Here is a 13,129-nt window from a genome sequence, read left to right as displayed (position 1 = left end):
TGATCGTTGCTTTGCTGTTCTTAAGAATAAGATTTTTTTCTATATATACCCAGGTAAAACTTTGATCACCCATAGTGGTAACACCCAACCCCTTTGGGTCATGATTTGAACAAATTTGAATCTATGCTACCTTAGTATGGATGTTTCCATAATAAATAACTGATCATAATTACTTTACTGTTCTTGAGAAAAAGATTTTTAAAGATTTTTCCTATATATATATATATATATATATATATATATATATATATATATATATATATATATATATATATATATATATATCCATGTAAAACTTTGACTGCTCATATGGGTGGAAGATGTTTCAAAATTTATTTTAGTACAAAGTATTTGAAGCAGACTATTGCTGGAATTCTTCAGCGTCGGTGGTTTGAACGAATATGTCAGTGCTATGAAAAACTCAACAACTTGATTTTGGTTGGATTTAAAAATTTAAAAGGTAAGAAACAAAAGTTTTAAAGTGATAGGGACTTAAAAGGATGTCCAAAGCAAAAAGTTGAAGCGGGCAAGGAATTCATTTCAGCCCGTATTGATCGAAACAATAGGTCAAAGTCCGGGCAAGATTTTCCCGAATCACTTTGTGTGACACTAGTCTGAGATTCGTAAGAGACGTAATTCCAAAATTTTTAATCTCGCCGAGATTACATCCCCTTATCATGTTTATGCTGTTAGAATCTATATTTGTCAGTCGTTAGTAACCTTTACAATTCATAATGTGTAATAACATACTATCTATCTCTTCTACTAAGCTAGCTGTTCCTGGAAGGTAATTCATAGCAAAATACAACCACTTCTCGGGAAATCATACTATTCGCAACAAGTTCCAGGGTACTCGGTGTGTAGTAATTCTTACTGAGTATATTCGGTATAAACAATAATTTCTAAGAATTTTAGATCTCCCGATAGTTAAAATAAGAATGTCATTTGTAAAGAAAAGAAATAATTTCATATCGTTCTAAAGTTGTTATCTATTATTATTTTATACAAACATCATATAGGGTTCCCTAAGTACGTACTACCATATTTTTAAGCTAATTGTGACGTATTTCCGGCACTAATGTCAACAACCGAAATATAGGCCAAGTGTGTTAGCAGGTACTTCACGCGAATCAACATGTTCTGCATAATAGAGTGTGCTAAAAGAGAACATTTCTCAAGATTTACTGAGATTCATCTGTTATACACTGAATGTGGTCTATGTCATCTGGAAATTGCTGAAAATTCCTTAAATGGTTAATCGATTTATGCATGTGTGATGGCTGCCAGTAATTCTAGTTCATTGGAAAATGGAACATCAACTGGTACGAATTCTCCGGCGGACGAAAATACGACAAAAGTGGTGTTTCTGGTTATTTTCATGGTGGTAGGATTATTGGGCAATGTTGTCCTCATTGTAACAATTGGATGCAATAAAAAGCAGCGCACGTCTGCTTTACAGTTATTTTCTCTCAACTTGGCATTTGTGAATTGCTTAGACTGTCTATTCAACATGTCTTTTGCCTTGATAACTGCTATTGGATCAGTTTCGTGGAGTAGTGAGGATTTCCTATGTCGTTTGAATTCATTTTTCATGAACCTCATATGGGTTGAAACCATTCTTGGGTTGATGTTTATGACTCTGGATAGGATGATGGCCACTCGACATAGTGATAAATATGAACAGTTTCAGAGCATACCACGATTTATCATCATGCTAATATACACTTGGGTACACTCTGTTTCGTTTAGTGTCCCCTTGTTGTTTGGTGCAATAGAAGTTGATGTTTATGAAAATGTGAAACTCTGCATGATGGCAAACAATGTCTCAATCATTTACACCCTTATCATAACACTTGTGTGCTTTTTTATTCCAATCAGTGTATCCATTATTTTCTTTTCACTTGCAATGAAAGTTACATGTTCTGAGCATTCTAACCATGCCAAGAGAAGCCAAAATCAATATTCCAAGGAAGTCTCAGAACCCAAGTTATTAAGGGAACTTAAAGGAGCAAAATACACTGGCATTCTGTTGTTCCTGTGGATTATGATGGAAGTACCATACATAAGTTCACAGTTAATTCGAATGTTCCGTTATAGTGAAGATTTGAATATCAACAGTAGTTTTGAGATACCAAACAGTTACACCGTAGATGTTAGTTTGGTTTGGTTCAGATTTGGTTTTGTTATAATCTTGCCAATTTTGGCACTTTTGTGGAAAAAAGAACTTTGGCAACTGTTCAAAAATATAATTTTATGTAGAAAATCTAATCTTATTGTGGATTTGGAGATTAAAGTTGAGAACCCTCCAAGTCGTGAAAAGTTAGAACTGAAATACACTGATGATAAGAAACAAGCAAAAGAGGAGAAGATGAAAGAAGCATTTGTGCATAACTCAGGTTTCCAAGTTCCTGTTCTCTTTGCGACTTCTCAAGGTGTTCATATCCAGACTGGTTCAGATGAAGAATCAGATTATGATGACATTAAGATTCGCGGCCGAAAGTGTGATGTTCTGGGATCACAGGGAAATCTTCAAGGATTTGAGTATGAGACAAGTGATTATGACTCTAGTAATGAGCTAGACCCTTTTTCAATTTCTCACCCAATCTCTGCAAAGAAGTCAGAAGAGATTCATCCAAGTCTGCAGAAGCGAAGCAGTTCTCATCCAGAGGTTGGGAAATCAAATAAATCAGAGAAAAGAGACAGAACAGTCTCCAAAGTTTCCATAGCTTCTACAGCAGCAGCTGATTCAGGACTTGAAATGAGCTGCAACATTGCAACAAAAGATTGTTCAAGAAACAAAGAACAAGATTTGGCAACATGTTCTGAAAATCTGCCATCAGCAAATGATATAGAAAGCAGTGAAAGTGATAATATAAAACGGTATAATGAAGAAGGCTTGGAAACTTTCTCAGTGTTAAATAATCAACAAAATCCTCAAGAAACACTCCATGAAGGATTGCTCAAGAATAACAATAATGCAGAAGTTAATGATTCTTCATACCTGATAGATTGCTCAAGAATAGAAAACAGGAACTTGACAATGAAAAAACTTTTTAAGCTAGAACCACTACAGAGTCCATTGAAACAGAAAGAAAATTTAAAAGAAAGTCAGTCAGATGGATTTGGTCCAGAACTTGGAAGGCATCAGTTATATGTAAAGTTGCCAAGTTTGGGATCTGAAAAGAAGGAAAGTCAAGAGACTTTAAAAGAGAAGTCTGAGAGCAGTTTGACTTCCACGGAGGTCATGACCCCAAGTGGCTGTAAGCTGGTGGATGTTGCAGATGATTTTCAAAAAGCTCTAAATGAGAACCAATGACAACTTTTTGAGGTCAGTTTTTTTGTTTTATAATCTATTTTATTAATCTTGGAATACCTATAGCTTCTTACAGTGTGTCATTATGTTTATTATGTACTACAGGGGAGGCAGCAGACAATTTTTCACCTTTTCTCACATGCCCTATGAAAATTTTTGGTGTACAATGAGGCACTTGGAAAGTTTTGATCGCCAAATTCTCTGATTTAGAAAATGCATTACAATGTAAGTGAAGGTATTGAGAGTTTATATATAGGCATGGCTGTAGGAACTGGTGGGGGGGGGGGGGGGGGGGGGGGGTTGCCCCCCCCAATATTTTGCCAATATATAGAGGACTGTAATCAAACAATTGAATTCCTAATCATCTAATCAAACAATTGAATTCCATTCCTTTCTAAGATACCTTAAAACAGAATGATTATCAAAGTGGGATTTCCTCTTCTTTTGTAAATTTAAGGCATCTTTAGTTTAAGTGTCCCACCTATCTAATACAAATGCTGCTTTAGTAGTAGTAGAATTATTCATGTGTAATTCCAAGTTTAAGATGGTTTCCTATACGAATAGCAACATATTGCAAGAGATTAGTTTATTCATAATTCATGATGAGGGTCAATAAAGGGTACTAAGTGAAGGTTCAGTTAATATATGGCAAACACCTTTACATATCAAAGTTTTCCATGATTTCTGAATCAATGCTTGCCAGTTAATTAACACAGTGTAAAGGAGCCAGGACACACATATATTTATTCCTGATGAAAATTAAGAAACGACTCAAAAATCAATAAACTTGTACTAGTGTATATACCAGATTAGCAAATTTCTTTATTTGAATACAAAGTTTAAAATTTGTTCATCAGAAAAGAGATTTCCAGCTTATTCAAATGACCTTATATTTCAAATAATGAGGTGTTGAGCATATTTTTTCAGTAAATCATCTTGTGCAACTGCATGCATGGTTAATTATTTTGGAGTATTCAGCACCTCAAAAAGATTTTAAATGTATATGCATGGACAGAAAATTGAGATCATTGAATTTAATCAATAGGCTATAGATATATACCTCAAAGACATTCATGCACATCATTTCTTTTCCCAATTCATTGTTATTTTCTCAGCCAAATTTGTGATATTATAAATCAATGTCAATCTTGAAGAAAGGTATGTTATTATTGAAAATTTACATTCTAGTATAAAGTTTTACCATGTTTACCAAAGAGCATTTTAACAAAGAAGTGTGATGACATCTTAAATACGAAGCTGATCGATAGTCCACAGTTTCTTCAGGCTTAAATGATTCATCATGTGCATGTACTCATTCATACAAGTGGAATTTTTCAGATTTATGGTTTATAAAGATGACAAATATTTTTGAATGTAATTGGTCTAATATTTACTTTTAGAGTATTCAAAATATTATCTAAAAATAGTGTTGTTTCACTTTAGTATGAAGTTGAATTTATGGATTTAAATGAATAGTTGCCTAGATGTCCAAGAAATGTGTGCACTCAGATTTTTTTCTTTTTAATTAGATGGATCCTAATATAGAACTCTAATTTCTTAAGTATTTTGTGATTGATAACAGCAAAATTAAAATCAAACTGTTTTTAGCTCACCTGAGCTGAAAGCTCAAGTGAGCTTTTCTGATCACCTGTTGTCCGTTGTCCGTCTGTCTGTAAACTTTTCACATTTTCAACTTCTTCTCAAGAACCACTGGGCCAATTTTAACCAAACTTGGCACAAAGTATCCTTGGGTGAAGAGAAGTTTAAATTGTTAAAATAAAGGACCAAGTCCCCTTACAAGGGGAGATAATCAAGAAAAGACAAAAATAGGGAGAGGTCATTAAAAAATCTTCTTCTCAAGAACCACTGAGCCAGAAAAGCTGAAACTTATATAGAAGCATCCTGGGATAGTGTAGATTTTAAATTGTTAAAATCATGACTCCCGGGGGTAGGGTGGGGCCACAATAGGGAATCCAATTTTTACATTGAAATATATAGGAAAAATCTTTAAAAATCTTCTTCTCAAGAATCACTGGGCCAGAAAAGCTGAAACTTATGTGGAAGCATCCTGGGGTAGTGTAGATTCTAAATTGTTCAAATCATGACCCCCGGGGGTAGGGCGGGGCCACAATAGGTATTACAAGGGGGGAAATCTGGTAAAGAACAGCATGGCCAAAGTTGCTCAGGTGAGCAATGTGGCCCATGGGCCTCTTGTTAAATTATTCAGATTTTATGAATGTCATTATTGAAGAACATAATTATATAAAGATGTACAATATTTTAAATGTCATAAGAAATAGATATAATTAAAATAATTAATACATGCAGTTCTTATGATCCATTATGCATTCTTGAATGATGTTTAATACTACAATGTATAATCCAATGTACACTACATGTATATCCATGCACCTATAATGTAAAATGTTGTTTGCTATTAGGTATTGTGAAATATCACATAATTTAAATTTTATGTTTTGAGTTAAGCACACATTCATCACACAGTTCACCATAAAGTTACGACATCGCCATTGATTAGTGACCTGTAAAGGTCTGACACACACATATATATCCTAGCTACTGAATAATGAACCTAAAATTCCATTGAGGCATTAAATTACCATAATAGTTACACTTACCTTTACCCTAGTTTTGCAATATTTCTGTTATTGATTTCTCTAAATTTTTCTTTTAAGGTGTAAATAGTTGGCAAAGACAATAAATCCTGAATGAGACATGGCAAGCTCAAAGAATTCTGAATGAAGTATTATTCTACTGCTCACATCATGGTAGCTTGATGCCTGGGTTACACAGAGAATGTCGATCATCTCATCTTTATTTTCTGCTCAATCACAGCTGCATGCTTTCTCCATTGAAATGATGAAAGTTAAAGTACAATTGCTACCCTCTCCCCCTCCTTTTATAATTATAGAAAAGGAGTTGCTATATGCTTTATTTAGCAAATATGTTAGATGATAGGGTTTTTACAATATAATTAATAAATTAGCTTTCAGATATCCGTCCATGATTCTGAACCTGGTGCAATTTTACATTTATACATTTTTCATATTTTTGACTCATTATTCACACATGACTGTGATAGATGAGACTATATATTGTGTGATTGTGGTGACATTATTCTGTAACAGAAATGAAAACGATTGATGTTTCACTGAAGAGTTTATAATTGACTTATAATATAACAAAAATTGTATAGTATTTATTTGCAGTGAGAATATTTATTTTTCTTTTTGACAAAAGGAGTATGGCTGCAGGCATTATTAACCCTGAACATTTTCGTCTTTTTCCTGATTTTTATGTTTTTTGTTCACATTTTGTGTCCTTAAGTCAGATTTCAGATGTTTTAATTGTGACCTAGCTTCAGAAGGAAATATGCTGCAGATCATTAAAATGAAGACATTTATGTTACATATGTGGCCTTGACCTTTAGGAAATTTTGTAATACTTTTTTTTGGCAGTAAAACAATTTTAAGCATGTATTAATTTAGGTATATGGTTCTGTCTGGGTCAGATATTTTGCTATTGTCTATAACCTATAGGCTTACAATGTATGATATATAGTACAAGTTTCCTGATAGTTTGGACTGCCAGTATATGACTGTATCACTAATAAACTCCTGAGTCAATAAAGAATGTAACACAGGTAGCATGTTTTGTGACAAGCATTGTTTTTCCTAGGAAAGTAGGTAAATTTGATGGAGTTTAATTGATATGTAGGGATATGTCGAATGTCAACTTTGCTTGGTCATGCAAGAGGTGATAATAACATCATTATGATATCATTTCTCAGCAACACCTGAAAGTTCAGACTGTTGGTAAATAGCTAGTGCATGTTGGGAGTCATAATTAAAATAGTTAAAATTTAAAAATAATTATTTTCTTGTTTTAGGCTGTGAACTTGTGTGACCCTAATTATCAGCTACCCCTTAAATGTAGATATCTTTCACAAGGTGATCTTGTCATCTGTGTTCATTCAACATTTTAAGTTGTGATTTTTGATATACATACATGTTTCTTAATTTCTCTTAGCACAGATTACTATGTTTGTTTTGAAAGTAATTTTGTTTAAATCATATAAAATTTTTACAACTTTTTAGTTCACCAGAGCAGAAGGCTCAAGTGAGGTTTTCTGATTTGTATATTGTCTGTAGTTGCTGTCATTGTTGTCGTAAACTTTTCATAATTTCATCTTCTTCACCAGAACCACTTGGCCAGTAGTTGAATCCACACATTTCAAAAGTTATGTCCCTTGGCCTCCAGCTTTGGGGGAAATTCCATAGATCTGGAATCCTCACAGCAGCCTTTACAGCTTTTTGATTTGTAATTTTGCCATTCGACTGGAAAAAATCTTTGCGTTTTGTATTCTGATTGCCTCAGGATAGGGCTTCTCATACATAGAAAGAAAAAATATAAACACAGTTTATTTATTGAAGCACACCAAATGTTTGGTACCATAAAGAAGAGAAACAACATTTATTTCTTGTTTGACTGTTAGGTTAACCCCACAAAGGGACACAGCTTTTGAAAAGTGTGAATTAATGGACTATTCCAACCAAACTTAGCACTGAGTGTTCTTTGGTGAAGGGAATTCAAGTTTGTTCATATGAAGGGCCATGTTTTCTACCAAGGGGAGATAATAATTAAAAATTAGTGAAAATTTAATGGAATCTTTTAAAAATCTACTCTTCAAGAACCAGTGAGCCAGAAAAGATGAAACTTATGTGAAAGCTTTATTATTTTGTGTAAAATTAAAGTTTGTTCAACTCTTGACCCCCTGGGCATAAGTGGGGCCACAACAGGGGAGGGGGGGTCAAAGTTATACATAGGAATTTTTAGGAAGAATCTTTAAAGCTCTTCTTCTCAAGAACAGCAAAGCCATGATTGATCATATAAATAAAGAAGCATCTTCAAGTAGGGTAGACCAAATTTGTCCAAGTCTTGACCCCCAGGGGAAGACTGGGGCCACAATAGGTATCAAAGTTTTACAAAGGAGTATATGGGAAAATTTTTTTGCATTTTTTATTTACGTGAAAAGCAAAGTCATTATTGGTCATTTTGGTGTGCAAGCATACACAGGTTAGAGTAGATTCCAATTTGTTCAAACGTGATTGGAGGGGACACAAAAGGAGATCAAACTTTCACAAAGGAAAATAAAAAAAAATCTTTAAAAATGTTCTCCTCAAGAACAGCTCTGATGAGTCATATAGTAAAATATGGAAGCATCCTTGGGTATTGTAGATTTGTTGTTCAAATCAGGACCCCCTAAGGGTAGGGGGAGGTGACATCAAGCAATCAAATATTAGAGGGAAAATCTTTAAAACTCTTCTTCTCAAAAACAACAAATCATGAGTAATGTAGATACAAGTTTGTTCAAATCATGGCCCCTGGGATTAGGGTGGGGCCATGATAGGAGATCAAACTTTTATGTAGGAATATGAAAAATCTGCAAGATTCTTCCTCTTATTGACATGGGCAAAGTCATTATTAGTCATAATGATATGCATGCAAGCATCCACAGGAAGTGTAGATTCAAGTTTGCCCTAAGGAATAGGTTGATGCTACAATAGAAAATAAGCCTTTTTTGAGAGAATTTTAGAAAGATTTTTTTCAAAAGTGGCAATACCACACTGAATCATATTAAAAAGCAAAATGAACCATAGTTATGTGGAATCAAAAAAAAAATTTAAGGAACAGATGGGTGGTGTTGATCATATCGATATTGAAGCATCCCAGTGTTGATTTTACAACTTGATTAATTCATGCATGTACCATAACTTTTTTAGGTCCACAATATGGAGTGAAAAAATCATGGAAGAGGGATTTATTTATAAAAAAAAAAATCTGCTGATGAAGAACAGTAGGGCCAAAGTGACTTATGTGAGCATTGTGGCCCACGGGCCTCTTAATGTACATTTTGGTATTATGCAGTATACTGTGTTGTTTAATGCACCACTGTCTCAGTATTAACTTGATGAAGTCTTAATCTGCAAACTTCTGTAAACTGCATGTGCATACAATATTTTTTCGATGTGTAGTCTAACTGAATCATCCTCTGTTGGAAGTTAATAGTTAACTTTGTTTTACACATTGCAATCACATATACACATATTATGCAATGTCACAAATATTGCATTGTTTTATTGTACCATGCAACCATCCCATTATTGATTGTCCTGTATGGCTTTTTATCTGTTCATCCATTTTTGTTTAAATTTTCATGAATTCAATTCACATAATTAAGGAATCAGCTACTTTTGCTATATGTGAACTTTGAGATATAATTTATAATAATTTACATTTTACTGTAAATATCACATATAAAATCCTGTATCAAGAAGTGCTTAAAGTACTACGAGTATTTTGATGAAATGTATATACATTTATACTGTGGCTGGATCTACTTTTACCTTTAAAGTATATATATATATATATATATATATATATATATATATATATATATATATATATATATATATATATATATATATATATATATATATATATATATATATATATATATATATATTTATACTGTATATTGCATGTTCAGGGTGTGTTTTTCATGAAAATAACACATAGCTACTTGTATATATCTATCCCTTGGGTAAGACTGACTGTCTGTTCATCCGTCCATGCACTTGGCTTTATGTCACAAAATCTTGCCTAGGGCATAACTTTGGAACCCTTGACTGGAATTAAGAAATTAATTAATTGATTTTTGATAATTCATGAGGACATGAACTATAACGCTTCACGATGGCATATTTCAAGAAGTGCATAAGTGATTTATGATAAATATGCAGGCATGATGCATTGTAGTTTATATACTTTATGATTTATCAAAAGTTAAACTATATCTTATATTTACATTATTTATTTGATGAATGGCCTCAAATTATTCATAAAACTATTTTTTTGAAAGAAAGACAAAGTACATTTATTTTTTAATTTAAATCATGGAGATAATTATGCTCTTCCATTTGAATTCATGAAAAATTGAATCATATTCCTATTGTAAAGAATCTTATGGGAAAAAATCGGATATGTAAATATTGAAAGGTTTCCTTATTGGCTCAAGCTTATATAAGGTCAACGTCACTTAATTTGGATGAAAGAGAATCCATTTTATTTTTTAAAAAAAGAAGAAGAAGAAAAGAAAACAACATCAAACAATTCAACAAGACGAAGATTACCTCTTTTTGTCTTGTTGAAATGTGTTTACATTTCCATTCTTGAGAAACTTAATGTGGTTTTAGAAGATGAGAAATACTCAAGTGAGCTTTTCTGATAAAAGGGTGTCTGATGTCCATTTGTGTGTTACTTCAGAACCATTGGGCCAGTTTCAACTAAACTTGACACAAAGCATGTTTGAGCAAAGGGGTTTCAAGTTTGTTCTTTGCCCTCTTCCAAGGGAAAATAATAAAGACAAGATAAACCTTATGTTTCCATACATTCATGTATATAGTGTAGAATTTCAATTTTTTTAAAAAAAATCCTGGCCCCCAGTGCTAGGGTGGACCAACATACTATGGTACATTGTATAATATTAAAGGGAAACTATATATATATATAGAGAGAGAGAGAGGATATTCAATGTTTTGTAGATGAATATGGAATTTATTTCATGAGTGGGACAGGATTTTTTGATATTTTCACGAGTGCGAAGCACGAGTGATAATATCAAAAAATCCTGTCTCACAAGTCTTTCCGTATTTCTACGTCATGTGGATCCAAGATTATTCAAATTTTACATAATATCTGTATGTAGGGGGGATCTTATCCAGAATAGTATTAGGCCATAGTAGTCATATTAAAATTTTGTGTGGATTTAAGTTTGATAAAGTCACGACCCTTTGTGGCTAGGATGGGGTCGTAATATGGAAAAAAAAATTTCATGGGAACATAAACGGAAATGGTCTTTTTAAACTGTTCTTAAAAGAAAAGTATGACTCATGTGAGCTTTGTAACCCACCGGTCTCTTGTTCTTTTAAGTTTAAATTGAGGGAAAAACTTCTCTCAAAGTTCAGTATTATTACATAAAATAGTTTTTATTTATTTTTTCTGTATCTGATTATTGTGACACGATTGCGGTGTTTTTCTTTGAAGTTTGCTGTTCTGTATTAGCAATACAGAACGGAAATACAGTGGGCGGAGCTACTTTCCGTTCTGTATTAGCTCAAATACAGCACGGTCTAAAAATAAATCTGATTCAATTTATCAAAATCACGTACAAATAGTAAATGCTGATTTTTTTCCTATTATAAATTTGAAGAAATATTTCCTTAGGAATGTAAAATGTCAAAATTTCTCAATCACTTTTTAAAAAAATTATTCCACACAGAATCTACAAGTTATTTCGATCCAAACGAAAAGGAAAATTCGCTATTATGGAAAACATCCTATGTTGGAGAAACTCCTGAAAACCTGTTTGCTTTCCCTGCTTTTTGTGTCCCCTTCAAAATAGTAAAGCCAATGGGTTCGCGGATGTAGCAAACATTACGTGAAATTCTCACTCCCTCTCCCCCCATTTTCCACTCTTCTCGTGCAAACTCAATCAAGTCCATTTTTCAAGTTTTTTTTTTTGAATTTCATCTTAAGTCCTTATCGCTGACGACTGCTGCACATCTCTTTCACTTCGTTTTTAATGTTGCATTTCAATAAGAGAATAAAAATCCGTAACATCAAAGTCCATCGAAAAACTGTATCGCCTGTATGTGTATCTATAGTTAACAGAGATTTTAAGATCCCTGAAATAAATTAGGATCAATCTCCATCTACAACAAGGTTAAATCGTCCACCTTATCAATTAAGGAGGCTGGGGAGTCAACAAATTAACCATCAGATATAACTTATTTTTTTAGATATGATATATTAAGCTGTCAACTATCATTTGGCAAACAAAAATTTCATACATTTTATTTTTAAAATTTCATCATTTTTGTATATCTTTATATGGAGCTCTTCTCCTAAAGGAGATCAATATAGCCTGAAAATGGCCACAACCACCCAGCCCTCTTAAGACTGACTTCGAGTCGTCTACCCCGTTGTCAAAACTAATCTGACTAAATCTTACGTTGTCCGTGGAAATATATATACTGCGGATGTATACTCCCCGTCGAGGCCTCATCTACAGAAAGAACAAACGAACTCTGGAGGAAGTTTGGATGCTGCACAGGTATGAAGTGGGCGGTGCTTTTTTTTTTTTTTGGTTGATCGTGTCACAAATCATTTAGAGAACGAGACAGGTTCTGTATGGTAGATACAAATTTGGGGGTGGAGACTCGTGCTACGCACTCGTCCACCCCCAAATTTGTATCTACCATGCGGTACCTGTCTCGTTCTCGAAATAATACTTAACATAAACTGTAGTTCTGATGAAATCTGACATCTGTTTTATGTCCGTTCATGTACATGTAGCTCAAACATCATAGTGAAGGTTGTAACGGTATAATATATTATACCTAAATAAAAATTGACTCTTATTATTTGATTCTAATTTTTGTTGTTGTTTCGTTTTTGTATTTTGTTTAATTTTTTTTTTTTTTTTTTTTTTTTTTTTTGTTAGGGTGCACGAATGAAATCATTGATTAATTAAAAATCATTAATAAAGTACTTCACATAAACCTCAGGGACACTAGTGTCTTACTTTTGTATGTTAATGGAATAAATCAAGTAACAAATGTATAACTTGGGGGGGGGGGGGGATGCGAAAAGGATATTGCCTCTTCTCGAGAATTTATATAACAAATGCATACGAAAGAGATATAGCGTCCTTTCCCAGTATTTCGCCTAAAA

At 33.2% G+C, this 13,129-nt stretch overlaps 2 protein-coding genes across 2 annotated transcripts in view; one reads left to right on the top strand and one right to left on the bottom strand.

The window, feature by feature from the left end:
• The window catches only part of LOC133202380 (U6 snRNA-associated Sm-like protein LSm1), a 21,074-nt gene extending 20,210 nt beyond the window's left edge, over window positions 1–864 (bottom strand). The window contains exon 1 of the mRNA XM_061338194.1: window positions 751–864. Coding sequence (XP_061194178.1) covers window positions 751–796 — 46 coding nt within the window. The 5' untranslated portion in view covers window positions 797–864. The remainder of the gene's footprint in view (window positions 1–750) is intronic.
• Window positions 865–1,132: 268 nt separating this feature from the next.
• On the top strand, window positions 1,133–6,981 carry LOC133202652 (uncharacterized). The gene is made up of 2 exons (XM_061338505.1): window positions 1,133–3,328; window positions 6,010–6,981. Exon 1 carries the CDS (start codon window positions 1,277–1,279, stop codon window positions 3,314–3,316), a length of 2,040 nt encoding a protein of 679 aa, XP_061194489.1. The 5' UTR covers window positions 1,133–1,276; the 3' UTR covers window positions 3,317–3,328; window positions 6,010–6,981.
• The last annotated feature ends 6,148 nt before the right edge of the window (window positions 6,982–13,129 follow it).

Source organism: Saccostrea echinata, unplaced genomic scaffold, assembly GCF_033153115.1.
Source record: "Saccostrea echinata isolate AGI-Se365-2 ecotype Australia unplaced genomic scaffold, CSIRO_AGI_Sech_v1 ptg000047l, whole genome shotgun sequence".
NCBI lineage: Eukaryota > Metazoa > Mollusca > Bivalvia > Ostreida > Ostreidae > Saccostrea > Saccostrea echinata.
Note: the sequence above shows the minus strand (reverse complement) of the source record. Positions and strands in the feature narration are given on the sequence as shown.

Coding starts and splice junctions, on each gene's coding strand:
- LOC133202652 (XM_061338505.1), top strand. CDS start 1,277: ATGGCTGCCAGTAATTCTAGTTCATTGGAAAATGGAACATCAACTGGT.